This window comes from Alligator mississippiensis, chromosome 1, assembly GCF_030867095.1.
Source record: "Alligator mississippiensis isolate rAllMis1 chromosome 1, rAllMis1, whole genome shotgun sequence".
NCBI lineage: Eukaryota > Metazoa > Chordata > Crocodylia > Alligatoridae > Alligator > Alligator mississippiensis.
Genome location: NC_081824.1, coordinates 442,938,095 through 442,963,559, shown reverse-complemented (window position 1 = coordinate 442,963,559; position 25,465 = coordinate 442,938,095). Strand labels below are relative to the sequence as shown.

The window sequence follows — 25,465 nt, the reverse complement described above, 5'->3', positions numbered from 1 at the left end:
TCAGGATACATGCTGAAGTTGCAAGCATTATAGCAGCCTCCAAATGAACTGTTATTGGCATGGCTCCAAAGAAAATGTGCTGACAGGACTTCTGCTACTACTGGTTACTGTCTCTGGAACATTTTACAAAGTGGCAGAGGTTTAGGGGTTTCCCAGAATGGGCCTGTCTTGGTATTGGGCTATACTAATGCAGAACTATATTCTTAGGTTTGATGCAAGAGATAATCTGTCTCTCACTTATTCTCTTCCTTTCTACCCTCTTTTATACTTGGTATCCCCATTTGGAGCTGGAGCCCAGAGCTAGCTCTGCCTGAGGAAGTAGAAGTGGTGTTTCTGAAATGACTAACACTCCCACCATTTTACACCCACACAAGTCTGTTTGCAGATATTCCCTCTCCATCTACAGCCTTGCAGAAACTCTTTTCCTTCAAAACTGGGTATTTATGAAGGATTTGTTAGTTGAAGGCACAAGAGGTCACTCTTGCTTCACTACAGGGAGAGCAAACGTCCATCCTCCAGTCCAGAGTACTTCATTCTATTTGAATTCTCCAAAAGCCTCCATGGCTGGAGAAACATACATGACAGCATGCTAATACCACCTTCTATGTGTGTGCGCCACGAGAATTTACTGAGTTATTTCCTTTCTGTTTCACAAATTAATCTCTTTCTCTTATTTAAATAAGCTTTGAATGCTCTCTAAATAGCTACTGGACTAGTCTCTACAGAAGCAGGAAAAGGGGTCAAATCTGAGTCAGGCAGAAAGCTTCATAATGACTTCAGTTATATTTCGAGTAGGTACATGGTCTCCCTAGGAGAGAATCTGGGAGGAGCCATGACTATTCAGACCTCTCAGTAACTGGCTAATAACTACACTCTACTTCAAACCGTATGTGATTATGCTGCTGTCTAAAGTCATGAGTATGCCGCAACTCGATTATTTGTTGTCTATTAAATCTTTTTTTGTTTGTAGCCTACATTGCCTGAGTTTTAATAAGCACATATAATACCATACATCTTCCCAGCACTGTATAGACATTGGCTATTCTCCGATTTAGCAGGGATGTTATGAGGAATAAATAAAGCCTGTACATTGCTTCATGTCAACTAGTGTATAACAGCTAAAGATTATAATAATTTTGAATAAACTTGAAAATTAGTTATGAAAAAATGTGCAATTTTCACAAATCCATAAAGACCTGACTGGCCACATCCAGATGAGCACATCTGTGCAGTATATGTGCATTGCACACATTCAGATGTTCTCTGCGCTGCAATGGAGCAGCGTAGAGGGTTTTTTTGACCCCTAAATATTCAGGGGTCAAAAAAACCTGCGGGGGAAAAAAAAGCAGAGCAGTGTATGCATGGGCAGCATGCACCGCTGAAAAGCTGAGCCAGGCTGGCCAGAGCCATGCTCCGGCTGCCTGCCAAGCTCTGTGTGGCGGAATTGGCACTGCTGCAGCCCTGGGAGGCCCCCAGGGCCCCAGGTAAGGCTACTAGGGTCAGCCCAATGCTAGCCCCAGCCTACCCTACCCGACCTGGGGTAACCTGCCACTCACCAGAGCACATGTGGCACGGATGTTCCCCAGGGACAAGTAGCAGAGGCGCAAGGTTCACCGCTGCTAGTTGTCTCTGGGAAACCAAATGTCCATACCACTGTGTCTTTCTGACCAACTAGGCTAAATCTTGTAAGATACCGAGTGTACTTTCACTGCAGTTTACTGAAGTGAATTCAGCTCTGGCAGGATTTAGGCTTATCCACAACTATCTAGCATACTTCATAATCCCTAAACAGTTCCCTTGTACAATCTGCTCTAGGTGTGTGGTGGGAGGCAGGGGTTGATTCTGTTCCATTGATTTCAGTTAATGCAAAAACGGTATTTGCATATCTGAATGGTGCAGTTCTTTGCTTTATTATCTGTTTGCCTGTACATATATTTGGCTGCATGCAAAAATTCATGTTCTGGCAGTTAGAGCCTTTTTACATACTTGACACATTCTGCCACTCTAAACATGACTTATGTTTCCTTACATAAATAAGTTGTACCTTGATACACAATTAATATGGTCTTGTTCCAAGATTCTCAGAATGATGTTAGCATGCATAGATGGATTTCTGGGATTGGCATTAACATGAGAGCGAGTGTGCTAAGAAATATTTTTTGAATTCCCCTGTTAACTGAATTTCCTTGACACTTGTGGAAGTAAGTTATTGTCTTGGTGGCTCACTGACATGCTGTAGAGAATACAGAGTGAAGGTTATCTTTTACATCCCACTTATCGGCATAACTAGGGCAAAACCAAATTTATTTTCCTTCAAAGAATTGTCCCAATTTCTCTAAATGTGGCCCAATAGTAGTAACAATAGTAGTAGTAGTATAGTAGTAATAGTAGTAGTAGCAACAATATTTGATCTCTTTCTACAATTATTACCTTAAATACTGAATGAACTAGTGAGTTACTAGGGTGTTTTCACTCCTTTTATTTTTCTTAGACACGGAATAATTTTGAAAGTACTAGGCAAGAAGTAGAGCGACTGATGCAGAGAATGAAATCTGCCAGCCAGGATTACCGACCACCAAGTCAGTGGACCATGGAAGGCTATCTCTATGTCCAGGAGAAGCGTGAGTAATAGCATATGTACATATATACCCAACTTTGAAAACTGCTTTACTATTTGCCACTTTTAAAGTGTGCTGAGAAAAAACATAAGATCTGGACAGGGCAAATTGTGGGTTTTCTATCTATTTTGTTTGCTTAAACTTCAGAAAAGTGTGACCCACAGGAATACTGAGAACTTTCCCAAGAGGTGTCTGATGCCACCTAAGCATAGGCTGGAGGAAAAAGTAGAGAAGCCTGTTTTGTTAAAACGAATAAGCTAGCTTCTTGGCTTCCTCCCTTACCTCAGGGAATGTATTGTCACTGCCTCTGTCTGGCAAAACCTTGTGGAGATGATGTGTTTGAAGAGGTCATTGGGGGATCAGGCAAGTGGGCAAGGAAGAGCATGTCTGCACTGACTGTGCTGGCCCTGAGAGCCCTATTGCTTACTTGCTCCTACTCTATATTTACCATATCCCAAAAAGTAGGCATTGCAACAATAGCTCAGGGCATCCTAAGGCTCTCTGCCATGGGCATTCTAATAGCTGTGTCCTCATGACTGCTCTCATGTGGCTGTGTTTTAGGATAAGAGCATGTGCAGAGCAGAAGCCAGTGGGTGAGACACACTCCTCAGAAGCACTCTTGGGTTGTACGTGAAGCAATGTAGACAGGCCCCCAGGGACTACTCCATGAGCAAGTTTAAGTTAAACTCACAATGTAGACCCTTCGAAGCAAAAAAAACCCCCAAAAACGGAACTTAATATGTGAGAGAAACCATATGAATTACAAAGGCAAAAGGAAACTGGATTATTAGTTTGAGGTGTGTAGGCCTGTTCATTTGCGTTTAAATGATAGGAATAAGAATGAAGCACTATTCGAACAAGTTAAAAGAAACAGAATTAAAATGTACAGACTTAGCAAAAATACACTGTCAGGAGCTTACCAAGAAATGACAAAGGGAAGGGAAAATGGAATCAGAAACCATAAACACTGAATAGTCAGAGCAGTTTGACTCTCATCTGAGAAAATGCAGTCCTGGCTACCAAAAACTGAGGACAAGGGGAGGAATAGCTGTGTGTGATGACCAAATACCACTGTTAAGATCAAATAAAACGTAGACAACCTGCCTGAGTTAGCTGTACAAAGATCACTCTACACCCTCAGTAAAGCCATTCCCAACCTATGTGCTGTCTCAACTGTATATGATGTGGGTCGAGCTGGTGCTGGCAAATGACAATAAACATGGTTTAGATATTCTGTGTCATGTGCAAGTTTGTATTTCATTTAAACAGTAATAAATCTTTAGTATTGCTTATCCTACAAATCCATTTTTTTACTCGCCTGTAAAAGTAGGAGCTTTCTGGGCCTAATATTAAAAGGCAGGGTATCTGGAACTGGTCTCGATAGTCAATGTAGGTTCAGTTATGAGGGTCTGCTTCCTCCCACCACCCACCCAATGAGCCTACATCAAGAGTCTGTATAGTGTTATAGATAATTGATTTCCCCAGACTAATTGGTTCACTAAAAGCTCACCTCACAAGCCTGAGCTCCTATTATATATATGAGCCAAATGAAGGGAGATAAAGTGTTGATGTTAGTTAACCTGGTTCACTTTTAGCAGAAGCTACACTAAAGCGTTTTGAGCAGATCCTGTATATGCTAATTGAATAATAATACAAGTCTTTGTTAAGTGGGAATTACACAAGGCACTATTATTGGGAGAGCAAGAAAGGAGAGAAATGCTGGGCACATGCAGTGCTTCATTAAATAGTGAGAGGCCAACTTGACATCCTCTCACTGAAAGGAGATTTGGTCATTAGTTTACTTTGGGAAAAAATAACAGTCTGTCATCTCTGCCTTACAGAGATTTCCTTATACCAGTGTTAGCCTTCCACAACCAGTTATTAAGGATGCTGTCAAAAAAAAGTATGGTTAATATGTACTGCCTTCAAGGACAAAACTCTGCATATCTATTATTAGTAGTGCACAAGACACAAAATTTATTATTGCAAAGGATGATATAAATTCACTATCATATAAGGCTGTTTTTTTCCAAAAAGTGAATTTACAAAATGCTATAACAAACATATAGAAACAGCAGCATGAGGATGAGATAGTGGAACACTTGGGTACCTCTCTGTACAAAATATTTATGTGTATAAGATAGCAACATGTACAGAAAAAAGTCTAACATTTATTTGAAAATGTTTGTCCTTATAATGCAAAAGTGGGTAAAATACTGCCATGGTTAAAAGTATATTAGAAGAATCATCCATTTATATACAAAAATAATATTTCAGAAATAAAATAACCAAGTATTGGGGCTATTTTGTTTTTGTCTTGTGAAATATAGGTGAGGAGAGATGCTTTTCTGAGCATATTTGCATGACAGGCATGTATGTTTGCATGTTTAGAATCGTGGTTTGTCAACCAGATGATTTACGAGACTAATGAATTCTTTGAAAATGTCATTGCCTTTGTGTATGAGCACCTTTACAAGGCAAATCTGTAGTAATTGACACAGACTTATGATGATATTTTGAACATCTGTACTATTAAAGCTTAACTGGTTTACATTTTAATAAAAAATGTTACCGTAGCAACATTTCATTAAAAAACAAAACCGTATGTCCAGTCACATGCTGTAACTGCCAAATTTTGCCCTTGATATGCCCCCGCACTTTCCATTGAAATTATCGGGAATTGTACCTGTGGCTTGAGGATACCATCTCAACCCTTTCTTCTTTTAAATGTATTTAGTAATCAAGTGCATTCAAGTATTTTGGTGCTGGCTTGTTGCTATAGTGACTTAGGTTGCAGTCACGTAAATGTTACAAGCACAGTCCCCATAAAGCTCAGTAGTTGAATGGGAAGTGTCTGAAGCACATTTTGGTTCTATGGGAAACATTTATTTTCTTTTTCAGCTTGCTTTTTCATAGCAAAGGTGCCTCCTTTGATCAGAATCTGCATCTGAGCATGCAGAGTAGCCTAGTCTGGAGCAGGAGAGTAGCTACACTGAAGAAGCAAACCTGAATTATTCTGTTCTCAGTAGTGCTGAACTCCTACTGGATGTGTTTCCCAGACTTGTGGAGGCATATGCCATGCTTTTTTGTGCTTCAGTAAGGTGAACTGGTCTCTGGTTCTTTTTTAGGCATATAACAATAATTGTGAGAAGCAGTGGAGGGCTGTCTGTACTTAAGTGTTGTAGGTTTGAATCCTCAGTGCAGATGAAGGGCTGGCTACCAGACATCATGAAAGATGAATCTGAACTCTAAGAAAACTTGAGTGAAAGGGTTTTGTGGGCAGGCAGAAGTGGGAATCAGGATAATTCTTGGGCAAGAACCTAGGGTAGTTCTGCAATGAAGACAAGCTATAGGTCAGTAATAAAAAAAGGGCTTCCAGATAGGATTAAGCTATGGCTTCTTCAGGATGAGTTATAAAATATAAGCCACCAATTAGGGAATATTGAAAAACCTTATGCAGTTATACCAGACAGTATCCCTTTGAGTCCCTAGGACTGTTTTTAGTGGTTCTGCTGGAATGTGTGCAGCAATCAGTTTGTGGGTAGTTTGACCTTTTGTTCCTTTTCTTGTCAATACTAATCTGTGCTTTTCTACCAGAAAGTGTATTTCTAGTCTTTATTTGCAAAAACATCCTCAATTTAAAACCATTACCAAGGGTCAGAGTTAGTCATGGGACCTTTTCTTACAGCTATATTATTCATAATACTCTCACCACAAAGTCATGCTTCCACTTATCTCCTTAGTACAGTCCCACTCCAAATGACAGGAGACAAGAAGATCTACACTGAGTTTCTGCTTCTAACAGTCAGAATCTTCTCTCCATGCTTTCCTCACTTTTGGCGCTCTTGCTCTTTTCATAGATCTCTTCCACCAACTTTATGGGAAGAAACGTGATCCCTGAGCCAGTTCTTTTTCCCAAGGGGTTTGAGAGAGAATTTCTGTAAGAGCACCAAAGATATTGCTTATCTTTGGCAGGCACCGTTGGGAGCTGAAAAGCAATCTGCAGGAGGATGTGTTTTGACTTCATGATTTCATGACTGGTGTGTCCAAGTTTGTGGGTCGTCAGCCATTCTTTCAACAGAAGGTACCCCAGAAAGGCAAAATGAAAGCTCCTGTTCTGCAACGTTACTACCTAGGCAGAGGTGGTTACAGAAATTTACCATGCCAGTATTTGGAGAGTAACTGATTATCTTAACTCATAAGTTATGATGTAGGTGTAGGTTCAGTTATGAGTTAAGAGAAGCCAAGCCATGTATCCCAAGATGTGGCAGGATTGAGACTACTGCCACAAAGAGGAAGCAGCAGCTGGTGGTGGTTGGCAACTCCCTTCAGCAGGGCATGAAGGCATCCATCTGCTGCCCTGGCTTGGGAGGTCTGCTGCCTGCCAGGAGCCTGCATCCGAGACATCCCAGAAAGGTTACCCAGAGTGACTCATCCAGCCCTTTGACTGCTATCTGATGCTGCTCATTCATGTGCACACTAATGATACTGCATGGTAATTAAGTAGGAAAAATTGGAGATCCTAACATAATTGGGATTATGGAGACATGATGGGATAGTTCATGTGACTAGACTACTGTTCTGGATGGTGTCACAAACTCACCATATCTTGAGGTGTTTCTGGGATGTCATGTATATTTTCTTGAGTTGATTTTATTGATATGGTGTGTGTGGTTTTGATAAATGGCATTAAGCTGCAGTTAGCCTTATATTGGGTATAAATATATATTTATGTGCCATAGCAGGTCCAGGATTGCATAACATGATAATGATTTTAGGTGTTGCTCCCGAAACAGAATTTCACATCTGGCAAACAATAAAAATCGAAATGGCTGAGAGAAGTGATCACTGAGAATTAGTGTCTGACATACATATGTTTGATGGTCAGTCAAATACACCCTTGCAAACATAGTCCAAGGCACATAAGTCAGCCCCTTCTAGATGATGATGAATTAACTTTTAAAAAGAGAGACCAGTAGCAAGAATGAAAACTGAAAATAGGCTATTCAGGGAAGGACGTTATTCACAATTGGAGAAGTAAATGAGAGTTGGTATCCTAATGATACTGGGTTAGCAATTTATGTCTGAAAGGATGTTAATACTCTCTGGGTCATAAGCAGGGCAGGAAAGACTTCTGATCTGGTAAGCATGCACCCCCCCCCCCCCCCCCCCGTGGCAGGAAGTTATATGTATAGTATGGGCTCCCCAAGAATCCAGTGGATACTGTATATAAATGACCAGATAAGAAACTATACTTAAGCCTTGCTATGAGAGAGAAACTGTTTTTGGTAAAGCTTCCTAGATATAAGGGACTTTAGTCACTCATCTTGCAGGCTCAGTTGAATAGGCTGACAGGAGAATTTGTGGGATGACCTGACAGGTAGGTCAAAGTCAACAGCTGCTTTCTAACCTGTGGAGCTGAGCAGATCTTAGAGCTGAGATGCAGAGATAAAGTAAAATCATTGTTCTGATATTTTATTTTATTTTATTTTGTTTATTCTTATATATATATATATCTGTAGCTCAACATATGGTTGATTATATCTTATGATTATTCTTGGCTTTATAATATCAGTGGTTGGTATGATTTCAGAATATTTGCCTAAATAGGCAGGCTTCATTTGTAAGCACATGATGGAAAAAGGTGGCGATCTTCTCTGTTTAGGTGGCAAGACCTTAGTGAGGCAGCAGGTACCTTGGGCAAAGAAATTGGCGCCTTGGGACCCCTTGGCACAGTTTTGTCTGTTCTCAGTGATCAAGCAGCAGACTTCCATGAGTGATCAGGTGCTGAAGGACATCCCTATAGATGTGAAAGTATACTGGGAGCATGCCTCAAAGAGGAGCTGGGTCAGGGTGCGCTACAGATGTGTATAACTTGTTTAGGAGGGATAAGCAGGGGAAAAAAGGAGATATATGTTTATTCTGAAGCACATTATGAAATCGGAGGTAGGTAACTGCAATTCTTTGGTTAAAGGTCAGAAGGGAGAGCAACAGAGGGATGTCATGGTTTTAAAAAGGCCTTTTTAAGGGTCGGGAAAAAGCTATCCCAGTGAGATGGAAGAATAGGAAATGCAATAGATGAGAAAGAACTTTGTCACTACAATAGTGATTAAGGATTAGAACAGGCATTCTGAAGGAGTTGTTGAATCTCCATCCTCTGAAATTTTCAAGAGCAAGTTAGAAAGACACCTGGCTCGGACAGATGTCTCCTTTTTTCCCCTCCTTGTCCTTCCCTTAATCAGGGATCCTTCCTTGAGTAGGGAGCTGAACTAGTAGGATTTCATGAGGTCCTTTGCAGCCCTGCCGTCTTATGTGACATGTTCCTAAGAGATGTGTTCAAGGTTATAAAATCAGTGTATGTCACATCCTGAAATAGGACAGAGGATTTTCTCAAAGTGCTGCACTATACCTCTTCTACTTTGCACCTGTTATAGCTACTGTATATAGCTATAACACTACATAAAATTATTATAACATTTCTGAATGGCTTTTTTTTTAATATCATTTTTCTTCTATCTAGGACCCCTTGGATTTACTTGGATAAAACATTACTGTACTTATGATAAAGGGACAAAAACTTTTACAATGAGTCTAGCTGAAACAAAGTCTGGTGGGAAAGTTGTGAGTATTGCATTGAGTTATACCCTAAATTGTATATGAACTTTTTATATGAAGACATCAGCAAGACATATAAAGAAAATCGTGTTTAATCTATCAGAGGCATTCAGGTGAACAAATGAAGAGTTGCTTTTGCAATAAAATGATTAACATTGTCAAATGTTTTTACATATGAAAATAATGGTCATATTACATATTTGAAATAAAATTACCTACCTTTTATGTAATATATTTAGAAACTATTACCATTGTAGTCCTGTTTCCCATGGTATATCAACTGACATGAAAACTACAGGACTTAGCACTGAAACAGGAGTTAAATGTCCTCATCTTTGTATTTTTAAAAAATGTTTATAATTTAATCAGATCAAGATATATGGATTTTGGACTACTGCATACCAACAGGTTTCCTTGTAGAGGTGCATGTATTTCCAAAGTGTAATTTTATATTTAGATGTTTTATCTGAAATAAGTACGCAATTATATGAAGAAGAAACTATTTAAATTATATTAATCTACAATATGCATAACATTTTGGGATGATTGTAAAGATGTTTATATAATGTTAAGTCTTTAAGCATATTCATATAGTTAATGTCATGTGGTTAAACTTAAAGATCAGAGCCTTGCTGTCACAACATTGTGTCTATGTATTAATTTCCCTGTTTCTTCTGCTTCTTTTATAGAATGGCCTTGTTACAAGCTCACCAGAAATACTCAAGTTAAAATCCTGTATCCGAAGAAAGACAGATTCAATCGATAAACGTTTCTGTTTTGATATTGAAGTATTTGAAAGGTATGATTTTTTTTAAATTATAATTTTTAATCAAATTAATTTAATTACCATGCTATAAAATAGCAGTACTTCTGGACAATATGTGGTTCTTATTATAACAGCCACAAAAATATTTCTCCATTTATCTGTGTACAAATGAGGACAAGTTTGCAAGAGTAAGCACCTAGTTTCTCCACATCTATTTTTTTTGACCAAAGAATGGATAACACTGTCTATGTGATCTTATCATGGTCAATATACCAAGCTAGGTACATAAAAATGGATTCTTGCAGACTTTGGGTTTCAATTAGAAAGGCTGGTTTTAGAAATTTGTCTCATAAATCTCTTTCTTAGACATGTTTTTGTTTTCCCCACTTCTCTCTCTCAGATACAGAATTTCTTCACTTAAAGTTTGCAATTGTAAATTAATTGTTACAATACTAAGTTTTTAGCTATATATAAAGTAAAAGAGAGAACTTATTTTTCCCGTAAGCTGACATAATTGCATAAATGTTTCCCCAAGTACTGCTGTACACATTTAATTGTCCAAAATGAATAGAAACAGTTTTGAATATTTGTGAGAAAATACATATGGACAATACTCCATGAAATTAATCTTTATTCATTAAGAAATTAGAGCTTGATAACAGGAGAGAAATACTAAATAAACATCTTCCTTAAAGTCTTGGTGAACTAAGCAGGGATAATAAATTCACACTCTTAATATAATTTTTGCTTGGTCATTCTCTAAAAGTCCTGCGGTATTTTCTTGAATATAAGATGACCATGAATATAAGATGGTCCTCTAATAATTGGATTCTTTATATGGAATTTTTATAAATTTATTATAAATTTCCAGGTATAGAATCTAGTTATTGGAGGTTTGCAAATATTACATATATGGCGTGGTTAACATGTCCAGGTTCCAGGACAATGACCTGCCTGATCCTTGGGATATTGCATGGAAGGATGGGCAATTTTTTAGATGTGGTATAAAATTCCTTAGATCGCAATCATGCCATTAGTTTAGTATCTCCCAGGAATTGTAATTTTAAAATAATATGAACACAAGCATTATATTCTTTTCTGGTTTTGTTCAGAATCAGTGAAGTGACAATTTTGTTTTGGCAAATAAAACCAGTGTTGTTGAAATTCAAAGGAATTAAATATATCCAACAAAACTACGATAGTAGTAAAGTAGCATAAAGAGTTTTGTCCTTAAATCCATAATAATGTCTTATAGTTCTCTCGTGTTCACCATGGTTTACTTTAACAAATTATCATACAAAGAGTTTACATCTAAAGGTAATAAATTGTTGTTTCCACACCACAACTTTCATCAAGATATTACAAACTGCATCTAGCAGCTCACTTGCTCAGAGCCGGCTCAGTATGCTCAGGCTGAGAGAGAGTTAACTGGATTCTGCCCCTTCTGCTTTCACAGCTACAGAGAAGCATCAGCCTTCTTAGCACCTATGAGTTACAGCATCTGCTTGCTTCTGCCTACACCTCCCCTCAAGAAAAATCAGCTTCCCTTGATTAAGACATGAATACCACTTTTAAAGGGCTGATTTGGGGGGCAGAGGTACATGTGATATGCAAGTAAATACTGTACTTCTCTAGTGCCACAAAGTAGTCTATACTTGAGACTAAAGCAATGTCCTTAGTTCTTCCCTGTTGCCCACTGTATGCATGCAATCATGCTTTCTTTATTTTAATGTCCAGAATGCAGATTTGGGGGAAGATAAGTAAATTGTAAATAATGTTTGTTTTCTTTTAATAGACCTGGGATCATTACACTGCAGGCTTCTTCAGAATCCAATAGAAAACTTTGGTTAGAAGCTATGGATGGAAAGGAGCCAGTAAGGAAATTTTGTTGTTGTTATGCAGTCCAATTTCTCACAAAAAATGAGTCAGATTGGTGTGAATTTCAAAATACTTCAAACTTATAAGACACATGTACAATTCAGTGCATATATAATATATAGTAAAGTATTTATCTTATATAGGTGATAAGGTAAATAAAATAGTAAAGTAATAATTAAAGAATGAAACTAAAAAAGGATATCTCCAATCTGAATTCACGCTCGGCTTCATTTGCTTCATTACTTAAGGTTTTCACAGTCCAACCAGCTGCATAGTATACTGGCATACAGAATATATGGGCAGAGATATCATTTTGCTCTCCTTGGCAGTATAACAAAAAGTCATCTTGGATGTCAGAGGCCATCAGAGGCCTCCACCCAGACAGAGCCCATGGTTCCAGGCTCCATGCAGACGGAGCCCCTGGCTCTCAGCTGCGGGGGCTGCCTGTCACTTTTTCAGGCTTTGGGGCCCGGGAGCATGGCCACCTCCCCTTGTGAGGTCTGCTCCCTACTGGGGTCTCTGGTGCGCCAGCTGGAGGAGCCTCAGGCCACAGTCCAGAGACTGCGTGCCATCAGGGACTGTGAGCAGGAGATAGACTCGTACTGCCAGGCCCTTGTCCCCCAGGAGATGGAGGGTAGACCACGGTCTCCCTTCAGGACAAGGGAGGACTCAGGGACCTCCCTTACTGTCCAGCCCAGGGGTTGGACCAAGGTGGTCAAGGGCCCCAAGGCCCACCGCACCAGGGCCTCTGCCCTGCTGGAGCTCAGCAACAGGTACAAACCTCTTGCAGCCCCCACAGAGCCTGCTGAGTTGCCAGCTCCCACAGGCAACATGGGCTCTACTGTAGCTACTGCCTCCACTCTCCCGAAGACCAAACGTTTGTTGTGGGAGACTCCATCCTGAGGGGGACTGAGGGGGCAATCTGCTGCTCCAACCCCTTAGCCAGGAAAGTATGGTGCTTCCCGGGAGCCTGCATCTGAGACATTGCGGAGAAGATCTCTAACTCCTCCAGCCCACAGACCACTATCCCATGCTCCTTATCCATGTGAGCACCATTGACATGGCTCGGAGTGCTCCCAGCCAGGTCTTGAGGCACTACAGGGATTTGAGAGCAAGGCTAAAGGGTCTGGGGGCACAGGTGGTGTTTTCTTTTATCCTCCCAGCCTCGGGCTATGGGCTGAGGAGGGAGAGGAGGATCCAGGTAGTGAACCAAAAACCGCAGCACTGGTGTCATCGGGAAGGCTTTGGCTTCCATGACCACAGTCCACTCTTCGGTGAGAGAAGCAGTAAGCTGCTGGGAAGGGACGGCCTCCACCTCTCTCTGCTGGGGAGGAGGCTCTTTTCAGCCAGACTGGCTGACCTGCTCCACCAGGCTTTAAACTAAGCCCACCGGGGGATGGGGGGACTACTGCCACTGATGGCCCACTGAGCAACCCTTGCAAAGCCAGCAGGCCTAGGCACTTAAGGGAGCCCACCCCTGCCCCAGCCCTGGATCAATCTGTGGGCAAGGCAAGGGCCCCCAAGGGAACATTTCCCTGCCTATACACGAATGCCAGGAGCTTGGGGAATAATCAGGAGGAACTTGTCCTCCTGCTTAACACAAATAATTACGATGTCATAGGGATAACGGAGATCTGGTGGGGCTCCACCCATGATTGACCTATGGGTATAGATGCCTATACCCTGTATAGAAGAGATCGAGTAGACAAAAGGGGCGAGGGTGTAGCTCTCTATGTCAAGGAAAGCTACACATCCCTGCAAGCCAATATTGGCGACCAGGGTGGATGGCTGGAGACCCTCTGGGTTAAAATCCGTGGGGAACACGGTACAGGGGACATGATGATGGGAGTCTACTACAGACCTCCTACCCGAAGTCAAGAGCTTCACCAGGAGTTTGCCAGGGAATTGTCTGAGGCCGCATGCTCCCGGTCCATGGTTGTCATGGAAGACTTCAACTACCCAGACATCTCGTGGGAAGAGCGCTCGGCTAAATCCAAGTGGTCACAAAGCTTCCTCTCATGCATGGATGACCTTTATCTGACTCAAGAAGTCTACGGGCCAACGAGAGGTAAAGTGCTGCTGGACCTGGTGCTGGGGACGACCTAATCAGTGACCTAACGATCAATGGGAACCTGGGCGACAGCAACCACGAGCTGATCACCCTCACCATCTTCCATAAAGCTGGCAAGTCAGTCAGCAATACAGAAGTCCTTGACTTTAGGAAAGCTGACTGATAAGCTCAGGAGGCTTGTCAGTGATGCCCTAAGGGACCACGACCCCAAGGGGAGGGGAGTTCAGGAAGAGTGGTTGCTTCTCAAGGGAGCAATCCTCGATGCACAAGCTCAGGCTATTCTGCCTTGGAGGAAAGGCAACAAAAGGGCACAGCAGCCCCCTTGGCTCTCTAGGGAACTAGCATACCTCCTGCAGCTAAAAAGGATGGAAGATGGGATCCACCTCCAAGGAGGAATATTCCGCACTGGTCCAGTCCTGCAGAGAGCAAACCAGGAAAGCCAAGGCTGCAACTTATCAAGGTCAATAAAAAGTCCTTTTTCAGATACGTGGAGAGCCTGAGGAAAAGCAAGGGCAACATTGGACCCCTGCTAAACCAGATCGGACAACTGACAACTGGTGCCCAAGAAAAAGCCAACCTATTAAATGGGTACTTTGCATTGGTCTTTCATCAGTCCCACAGGACACTAATGCCCATTATGGGACAGGGAGGCCCAGGTGAGGGAGATCCCCTGCCCTCCATCAATGCTGACCTCGTGAAAGAACACCTTGAGAGGCTGGACACCTTCAAGTCAGCCAGCCCTGACAATCTACACCCCAGGGTACTCAGGGAGCTGGCTAGCATCATAGCCCAGCCCCTGGCATGGATCTTCGAGATCTCCTGGCACTCTGGTGAAGTGTACAAAGATTGGAAGAAGGCCAATGTGGTGCCTATCTTCAAGAAAGGGAGGAAAATGGATCTGGCAAACTACAGGCCCGTCAGCCCGACCTCTATCCTGGGCAAGGTCTTGGAAAAGATTATCAAGGAGGCCATCCTTAACAGACTAGCTGACGGCAGTATCCTAAGGGATACCCAGTATGGGTTTGCTGTGGGTAGATCTTGCTTGACCAATCTCATTTCCTTATACAACCAGGTGACCTATCACCTGGACAGGAGAGAGGAGATTGATGTCATATATCTTGACTTCAAAAAAGCCTTCAATCTGGTATCCCATGATCACCTCTTGGCAAAACTTACTAACTGCGGCCTCGGGTCCACCACGATCTGCTGGCTGGGGAATTGGCTCCGTGATAGGACCCAGAGGGCGGTGGTTGATGGAAGTCAATCGTCACAGTGCCCTGTGACCAGTGGGGTCCCCCAAGACTCTGTCCTTGGGCCAGTATTGTTCAAAATCTTCATTAATGACATAGACATTGGAGTCAGAAGTGAACTGGCCAAGTTTGCCCATGATACCAAACTCTGGGGTAAAGCATCCACACCTGAGGACAGGAGGACGATCCAGGCTGACCTGGACAGGCTCAGCAAATGGGCGGATGAGAACCTGATGGTGTTTAACACCAAAAAACACAAAGTTCTCCACCTTGGGAGGAAAAACCTGCAGCAGGCTTATAGGCTCGGCAGTGCTACGCTGACTAGCATACAGATGAAAAGGACTTGGGGGTCATGATTGTCCACAAGATGAACATGAGCCTTCAATGTGATGCTGTGGCTAGTAAAGCGAGCAAAACGCTGGCTTGCATCCATAGATGCTTCTCAAGTAAATCCCAGGACGTCATTCTCCCCTTGTACTCGGCCTTAGTGAGGCCACAGCTGGAGTATTGCGTCCAGTTTTGGGCTCCGCAATTCAAAAAGGAGTGGAGAAGCTTGAGAGAGTCCAGAGAAGAGCCACGTGCATGATCAGAGGTCAGGAAAACAGACCTGATGACGACAGGATGAGAGCTATGGGGCTCTTTAGCCTGGAAAAGCACAGGCTCAGGGGTGATCTGATGGCTACCTATAAGTTTATCAGGACTGTTCACCAGAATCTGGGGGAACGATTGTTCACCAGAGCGCCCCAAGGGATGACAAGGTCGAACGGTTATAAACTCCAGCAAGACTGTTTCAGTCTGCACATAAGAAAGAATTTCTTTACTGTCTGAGCCCCAAGGTCTGGAATAACCTGCCATTGCAGGTGGCACCTCCTGACCTGCCTGGCTTCAGGTCCAGGTGTTTCAAGCATCCACATTGAATGCCTTCTAAAGAAATTTGGATGCTTATCTTCCTGGGATCTTATGACCCCAGCTGACTTCCTGCCCTTGGGGCAGGGGGCTGGACTCAATGATCTTCCAAGGTCCCTTCCAGCCCTAATGTCTATGAAATCTATGAAATGTGATGCCATGGAGAAGCAGTAGCAGGTGCCTCAGGAGAAAGAAACAGGAATAACAGCCTTTAAATGCTGATAAACAAGCTGATAAGAGATTTCTGTCTACCATTGACCCTCATTTGAAATTTTCATTGAATACCAAGATGCCTTGGCAGAGACCCATTGTGAAGAAAATGATCAATCAGAATTACAAGCTAAACTGAAAGTATTCTCACAGCCTTCCTCCTCCACTGGAGCAGTGCAGAATGTAAACAGGATCCATTTATAATAGTAGTTTCCATAATACTAACTCCAAACATCTTTAAGGTGCTCAAACATCTAGTTTAACTAAACTGTCACCAGGGAGCTTGCCCACCAGAGCCAACATTTTAAGTTTCATGCTCTGGTAAGCTTGTTCATAGTAATAAATGCCAGGAGCAAGGCTCTCCTCAGGTAGACTGCTAATACAAAATTTGTAGGTGCTGGCTTGAGAGCTGTCAACCAATTTGGTACTAGGAAACTAACACTTAAAATCATAAATGTTAATCCTTTGCACTAATTTCTTTTTCAGATTTACACACTACCTGCCATTATTAGCAAGAAAGAAGAAAGTAAGTTTTTCATTATATAAAGTTATGAAATGTACCTAGATTTTTAAAATGCCCTTCTCTTCTGGCAGACAAAGTTCTTTGAGTAAATCTGATATCTTTTATTAGACCATTAGTTGGAATTTGCAAGCTTTTGGGCACAAACACCCTTCTTCAGGCTGAAAAAGCATCTGCAGTTGTACTGTGCTCTTCCTGGATGGAATAGAATAGAATCAAAGCCAGAGGTCAGCATGCAAGGATACCAGTCAGTTGAAATGCAAATTGAGGCAGTCAATGGGCAAGAAACAGGTAGGGGTCCAGCAGGGAAGAAGGGGAATGTAGACCTGGTGATAACATGTAGCTGGTGAATAGTAGAGAGGTTACCTGGACTATCAGATAACAGGGAGGTTAGAATGTGCCATAAATCATGGACATTTTGTCCATGATTTTTTGTATCCAGTAGATTTATGAAGTAAAGTTCATAGGCTCATCTGTGAAAGGTGTTTTGTAAATTCCCTTTGAGGATTAGAACTGAGAGATTAGAGAGAGGGTGGTTGTCTTGTGAAAAATGTTTCACCACAGGTAATTAGGTATTCTTCGCTTTGATAGATTTTCGATGTGCATTCATTCTGGTAGTTATTGTTTGGTTTCTCCTACATATTTTCTATCCGCGTATTTAGTGCACTGGGTGAGATGTATTACATTTCTGGAAGTGCAAGTGTAAGATCCAGGAATGGTGATGGTTGTTGTAAGGTGTAATTATTGTGGGGGTGATGGAGATATGTTGGCAGGTTTTACATTTCTTGTCATGACATGGTCTGAATCCATTTGGTGCATCTTGGGCCATAGGAAGTTTGCTTCTGGTGATGAGGTTGGTGAGGTTCAGTGCTTGTTTAAAATCTAGGATGGGTGATTCTGGGAAGATCTGTTTAAGAACTGGGTCTTCTTCTAGTATGGGTGCAATTATTTCAGGATTTTCTGTATAGGTTCCAGGGAGGGGTGATATGTTATAACTAATGGTGTGCAATTCATGGGGATTTTCTTTTTGTACTGCATCAGTTTTTCATGTGATATCTGGATGGCTCTTTCAAAAGTATGATCTATCTCTCTGGAGGAGTGTCCTTGTTGAGGGAAGGCCCTTTTGATATTTGTGAGGTGACAATCACAGGTGTTCTCAGTGCAAATTCAGTGGTTTTGGAGAGCTTGGCTGTATATTGTAGCTTTCTTGGTGTGTTTAGGGTGATTGCTGGTTCTGTACAGATATGTATGTTGGTCCATGAGTTTCTTGCATGTGGTAGTTTGTATTTTACCATTCTGGAAAGTGATCATAATGTTTAAAAAGGGAATGTTAGTGCTGGAGTACAGTAGACCCTCAATTTATGCAAGTGTTGCATTCTGGGGGAATTTCGTATTAGTCAAATTCACGTAAGTCGGGATTCATAGATTCATAGAAGTTAGGGTCAGAAGGGACCTCAGTAGATCATCGAGTCTGACTCCCTGCGTAGGCAGGAAAGAGTGCTGGGTCTAGATGACCCCAGCTAGATGCATATCCAACCTCCTCTTGAAGACCCCCAGGGTAGGGGAGAGCACCGCCTCCCTTGGGAGCCCATTCCAGACCTTGGCCACTCTAACTGTGAAGAAGTTCTTCCTAATGTCCAGTCTAAATCTGCTGTCTGCTAGCTTGTGGCCATTATTTCTAGTAACCCCCAGGGGCACCTTGGTGAATAAAACCTCACCAATTCCCTTCTGTGCCCCCATGATGAACTTATAGGCAGCCACAAGGTCGCCTCTCAACCTTCTCTTGCGGAGGCTGAAGAGGTCCAAGTGCCTCAGTCTCTCCTCATAGGGCTTGTTCTGCAAGCCCTTAACTATATGAGTGGCCCTTCTCTGGACCCTCTCCAGGTTATCCGCATCCTTCTTAAACTGCGGTGCCCAGAATTGCACGCAGTACTCCAACTGTGGTCTGACCAGCGCCCGATAGAGGGGAAGTATCACCTCTTTGGATCTATTCGTCATGCATCTGCTGATGCACGATAAAGTGCCATTGGCTTTTCTGATGGCTTCGTCACGCTGCCGACTCATGTTCATCTTGGAGTCCGCTAGGACTCCAAGATCCCTTTCCACTTCCGTGCCACCCAGCAGGTCATTTCCTAGGCAGTAGGTGTGCTGGACATTTTTCCTCCCTAGGTGCAGCACTTTGCATTTCTCCTTCTTGAACTGCATTCTGTTGTTTTCTGCCCACTTGTCCAACCTGTCCAGGTCTGCTTGCAGCTGTTCCCTGCCCTCCGGCATGTCCACTTCTCCCCATAGCTTTGTGTCATCCGCAAACTTGGACAGAGTACACTTCTCTCCCTCGTCCAAGTCGCTGATGAAGACATTAAAGAGTATTGGTCCAAGGACCGAGCCCTGCGGGATCCCACTGCCCACACCCTTCCAGGTCGAAACCGACCCATCCACCATGACTCTCTGGGTGCAACCCTCTAGCCAATTCGCCACCCACCGGACTGTGTAGTCATCCAAGTCATAGCCTCTTAACTTGTTCACCAGTATGGGGTGGGATACCATATTGAAGGCCTTCCTGAAGTCTAAGTATACGACATCCACCCCTCCTCCTGTGTCCAGGCGTTTCATAACCTGGTCATAAAAAGAGACTAGATTAGTCAGGCACGATCTGCCTGCTACAAACGCGTGCTGGTTTCCCCTCAGCATAATTTGTCTTGCCGTGCTCTCACATATGTGAGCCTTGATAATTTTTTCAAAGACTTTGCCAAGGATGGAGGTGAGACTGACTGGCCTATAGTTGCCCGGGTCCTCCTTCCTCCCCTTCTTAAAAATGGGGACCACATTGGCCCTTTTCCAGTCCTCCGGGACTTGGCCCGTGCGCTATGGGGATTACTTTCCCCATAGGAAATAATAGAATAGTGAGGGGTTGTGTACCCCAGACATACCGTAGTGATAGCTTTTTTTCCCTTTTTCTTGGTGTAATCACCTTTAGGAGGTGCGTCTAGCATCTCACCTATGCATCTTGAGATGCCGCTACCACAATGGCGGCACAGCTCCGCTTGATTCCACCAGCAAATCTTGTGAGACGTTCATGTATATATGCGAATCTCATGAGCATTCGTATATAAACACAGATGACGTGCATCTCAAGGGGCATTTTCCAGTCCAGACCCTAATAAAAAAATCACGTAAACGCAAGACACGTGTAAATCAGAATCGTGTAAATCAGGGGTCTACTGTATTCAAAAGATCATCTGATGAAATGGTGATGATTATTGAGTTTCTCAGGAATTCAGTCAGAGATTGCAGGTTTCAGTCCAAATGATAAAAAGGTCATTGATATATCTTAAGTATAGCAAGGGTTTGACAGTGCAGTCTTTGAGGAATTCTTCTTCCAGGTTGCCCATAAAAGGTTGGCATATTGTGGGGCCATTTTGGTGCACGTAGCTGTGCTTATCGTTTGGAGGAAGTGTCGGTTATTGAAAGTGAAGTTGTGCGTGAGGATGAAGTGTATAAGTTCAGTAGTATCTTTAGGTCTGAACTCTAAGTTGTAATCTTGCTTTTGTAAATATATAAGGCAGGCTTCTTTTCTGGCATATTCAATTCCAGATATTTTACAATATCTTTCCTGTATTGCTGCAAATTACTATTCTCTCAAGTTTCAACAAAGACCATCCCATCCCAACATTCAGTTACATACGCTGTGAAAAATTATTACATTGTTATAACATCTAGTAAAAATTGAAGGAAAATTCAATCATCGATACATATAATTATATGTATTCTAAAAATAGTGTACTAGATGCCAATTTCTCTTCAGATAGATAACTAGATACACATAACTAATACATATAGACAGATTAGCTTAAAGTAGATATAGAATACCTACATTGATATAGATAGGTTAGTTAAAATTTTAAGTTGTCGTTTTCTACATGATGGTGTTTATTTTAACCATAATGAATATATCATTTTAAAATATTGAAGTCAGCTAGTTAGAAATGTGTGCAGTGAAAATGCAAAATATATTAATATAATTTGACATTAATATAGTAATGTCAAAAGGTGCTTGTAGACCCTGTTCATTAATAGTTTTACTGTAACAGTTGCTTGTCTAGCTACCTTTTCTGGCCATCTTAAAACAAGAACTTTTAAATTGAAGACTGCAGTTTTCAGAAAAACCTAAAGGAATTAGGCACATAAACTCCACTGAAACCATATTGGAGTTGAGCATCTTTGAAAATTTCAACCACAGTATGTAATATATCTTAACAAAATAAAATATATCATTGATAGCTTGGGCCTTCCTCGGTTCCTTAAACCTGTACCTACAGGATTATTTCTATTCACTGTGAGTTGAAATCAATAGAACTAGCTGTGCATAACATTAAATATGTGTAACTTCTTGCAGGATAGCAAAGTATTGAGCTGAGGGAAAGGTGTCTCATGGATACTGCAGGCATCTGGTTTTGATTTATTCCCATATTGTTTTGTCTCTGCAGGTCTGAAAGGCATAGTCTGTGTGTGTGGTATTCCTAAAATATACATCCTCTTATACTGTCAAACGTTCCACCATACAAGTGTTGGGGTAGGGTTGTGGTCTTTTATTTGTAACAGAAAAAGATATTAGATTTTTTTTTTTAAAAGATACATGCAAAAAACCCTGAATGTATGTGTGTTAGTTCTTTAATTATCAGAAAGTGTGTTTGCCCTTGTGTGAAGGAGTAGAGACTGAATCAACAATTACATAAAGGAAAGCTACTAACTCTAGATGTTTTGCTTTCAGCAACAACAGCTTAGAAACCATGTTGAGGCTAGCATAAAGGCTCAGCTGTACACAAGATGAGATTAAATAATGTGGTTTTATTCAATTTATAGTGTTCTTAAATGAAGCAGGCTTTAACTTTGTGAGGAAATGTATTCATGCTGTGGAAACAAGAGGTATGTCTTAAATTTTATATATCATATATACTGTACATATAAACATATATACTGTATTGTCTATTTGGTATTATATTTTCACTTTGAAAAATTGTACTGCACAGTGAGTAAATAGGAAATATTTTTCATAACTTCATTTTGGAATCTTAGCCAACAGACATTAAAAGGAAGGTGCATCAGGAACCGATGTATAATCCCAGCAGTCACACCTTCTGCCATGCCACATGTGCATGGAAGGAAGCACAATGATGGGATAAAGGAATAGATCCCAACAATACACCATATTGTTGGTGCTGGGGGAGCCCAGTGGTCTCTGCTTCTGGAGCCCATGAGTGTGCTCCAGAGGCAGAGACTACTGGCCACACATTCAGTTAGAGGTGTGGTAGGAACCAGCCACATAATTATTACACATATTTTGTGTAATAACTTTGTTACTTATTCCTGTTAGTTTTTTTCACAGCATTACTTGAATGAATGTCACTTCTTAAAACAGGATTAACCAGTTAATTGTTTTACGTGCAATGCATGTCAAGAGCCTTAATGTCATTTACCTTTTCCTTTTTTTGGCTTATTATGCCTAAAAGTTGTCAAAAATCTTTCCATAAAAACTTTAAATTTATAATTTTATGTAAATTAGAAAAATTGTTTTTAAAATGTCTTTTTTGACTTTTCTTCTATTAGTAAACGTAATACTCAGAACTCCAATAATTTTATTGCTCCTCTATCAGACATGCAGTTTGTGTTTAATAACTGTAATTCAGTGGTATAGTGTGTGTGTATTATATGGGGATAAAACAAAATAACAGTCAAGCTGATGTTGATAGGTTATTTTTTACTAGTCAGAGTCAATCAGTCCTTGGTTCACCCAGGTGAAGGCACTAAGATTTTCTTCTTGTCCCTGAAAACAAAATTTGAACCACGATATACAATATCAACTGAAGCATTTTTAAATAGTAAGCCTTGATTTGAAACACCTGACAAAATTTAATAACATTATTGGTATTAAAAGCAAATTTGTGTATTAGAGATTTTTTTTTTTGGAGGGGGGTGTTTTGTTTTGTTTTAATGAATCACCAGAAGCGTGCTCCAGTTAGGTTTTTGTGACAACATATAATTGGTTTCCCTCAGGGGACAGGCAAAACTAATTAGACTATTACTTTGCCATGGTTACACCTAAGAGCTCAGTAGAGCAAAAGGAGCTATGGAGTGAAAAAAAGGGTTACATCAAGATTTTTTGCTAAATTAGTTTTTATCATTTCTGGGGTTTTTGCTTTGAAAGTATAGCTACTGGTAACAAAACTACTGAAATTGGAAGGCTAAAATAATAGAAATTCTTGAACTTGAACATTATCTATTAGAACCTCAATTACTATAAAAACTAAATTTACTTCCATTTAGGACATGGCTGTCTAAAGTGTTAGACTATAGAAAGATGTAATTTTTAAGCACTTCAAAAAGTGTGCTGAAATTGCTGCAGAGGGGAAATCTCATCAGCTGTTACAATGTAACTGTTACCTCTGCACGCTCCTGTAGCCAGGCAGGTGAGCTAAATTGCTCCAACTTTAACTCTGAATGAAGCAGTGTTAAAGCTGCAACAGTTTTGCTACACTTTTACAATTAAATTGCTATGGCTTTTATCAGTATAATTTGATTCTGATATAACTCTTATGCCTATCTACAACTTCAAAGGATAGTCAGGACCCATACGTTTTCAACCCTTACTATAGATCATTTAAAATGGTGTTGGGATTTAGTTACCCCAGTCCCAATATATTAGCTAGGAGTCAGGTGGCTGAATATTCAAAACTTACACCCAGCATGTCACTTGTATCTTTATTTGTATTGAAGTGTAGTGGTTCAGTTTGCTGTCCTGTTTTTTTTTTTCTCTCCTATAGGTATCACAATCTTAGGGCTATACAGAATAGGGGGTGTGAATTCTAAAGTGCAGAAGCTAATGAATACCATATTTTGTAAGTATTATGAATAAATATTAGTCTGTAATATGCACCATGTATATTTTGAACAAGACTTATTTTACTGCATCTACTCAAATTAGTCTGGTTTGTACATGCAGGTACAGGCTGAAAATTAAGTGTGCATTTTAGTTCTATTTTACATCAATCATAGAAAATTAGGATTGGAAGGGACCTCTGGAGGTTATCTAGTCCAATCCCCTGCTCAAAGCAAGACCATCCTCAACCAGATCATCCCAGCCAAGACTTTGTCTAGCCAGGTTTTGAAGCCTCCAAGGATGGAGCTTCTGCCACCTCTCTGGGTAACCTGATCCAGTGGTTTACCACCCTCCTAATGAGAAAATTCATCCTAATATCTAACCAAAACTTCCCTTGCTGAAACTTGGGATTGTTGCTCCTTGTTCTGTCACCTGCCACCACTGAGAACCATCTAGCTCCATCCTCTTTTGAAACCCCCCCACCCCTCTTCAGGTAGTTGAAGGCTGCTATTAAATCCCCTCTGTCTTCTCTTCTATAGACTAAATAAGCACAGTTCCCTCAGTCTTGCCTTATAAGTCACATCCCCGAGCCCCATTTTTGTTGCCCTCCACTGAACTCTCTCCAGTTTTTCCACATCCTTTCTTTAGTGAGAGGCCCAAAACTGAACACATTACTCCAGATGTGGCCTCACCAGTGCTGAATAACAAGGAATAATCACTTCCCTGGACCTACTGTCAACACACCCACCAATGCAGCCCAGTATACCATTAGCTTTCCTGGCAACAAGAGCACACTGCTGGCTCATGTTCAGGTTATTGTCCACTGTAACTTCCAGATCCTTTTCTGCAGAGCTGCTGCCCAGCCAGTCAGCCCCCAACCTGTACCAATCATGGGATTGTTCCGTCCTTAGTGCAGGACTTTGCACTTGTTTTTGTTGAACCTCATGAGATTCCTTTTGGCCCAGTCCTTCAATTTGTCAAGGTCACTCTGAATCCTAGCCCTGCCCTCCAGCATATTTACTACCCCTCCCCACCCCCCCAGCTTGGCATCATCTGCAAACTTGCTGAAGGTGCACTCTATGCCATCTTCCAGGTTATGGATGGAAACATGAACAAAACTGGCCCTAGGACTGACCCCTGGGGCACTCCACTTGATACCAGCTGCCAACTAGACATCGAGCCATTGAGCTACCCTCAGAGCCCGCTGCTCCAGCCAGCTTTCTATCCACCTAAGAGTCCATTCATCCAACCAACCCATATTTCCTTAGCTTGCCTGAGAGAATGTTGTAGGAGACCGTATCAAAAGCCTTGCGAAAAGCAAGGTTTACTACATCCACTCGTCTCCCCGCATCCACAAAGCTACTCATTTCATCATAGAAGGCAATCAGGTTGGTCAGGCATGACTTGCCCTTGGTGAATCCATGCTGACTGTTCCTAATCACCTTTTTCTCCTCCAAGTGCTTAGTTATGGATTCCCTGAGGATCTATTCCATAATTTTTCCAGGGACTGAGGTGAAGCTGACTGGTCTGTAATTCCTGGACTGGTCTGGATCTTCCTTTTTCTTTCTTAAATATGGGCACTGTGTTTTCCCTTCTCCAATTATCTGGGACCTCTCCTAATCACTATGATTTTTCAAAGATGATGGCCAGTGGCTCTGCAGTCACATCAGCTAACTCCCTCAGCACCCTTGGATGCATCCCATCCAGCCCCATGGACTTGTATATGTCCAGTTTTTCTAAATAGTCCCTGACCT

General features: G+C 41.5%; 1 protein-coding gene across 6 annotated transcripts in view; it reads left to right on the top strand.

The window, feature by feature from the left end:
- ARHGAP42 (Rho GTPase activating protein 42) overlaps positions 1-25,465 on the top strand; it is a 338,856-nt gene that overhangs the window by 252,954 nt on the left and 60,437 nt on the right. For all 6 annotated transcript variants that reach the window (XM_019482041.2, XM_006274137.4, XM_019482040.2 and 3 more), the window contains 7 exons: positions 2,492-2,621; positions 9,139-9,239; positions 9,923-10,032; positions 11,795-11,873; positions 16,801-16,840; positions 21,698-21,760; positions 23,656-23,730. In XM_019482041.2, coding sequence (XP_019337586.1) covers positions 2,492-2,621; positions 9,139-9,239; positions 9,923-10,032; positions 11,795-11,873; positions 16,801-16,840; positions 21,698-21,760; positions 23,656-23,730 — 598 coding nt within the window. The remainder of the gene's footprint in view (positions 1-2,491; positions 2,622-9,138; positions 9,240-9,922; positions 10,033-11,794; positions 11,874-16,800; positions 16,841-21,697; positions 21,761-23,655; positions 23,731-25,465) is intronic.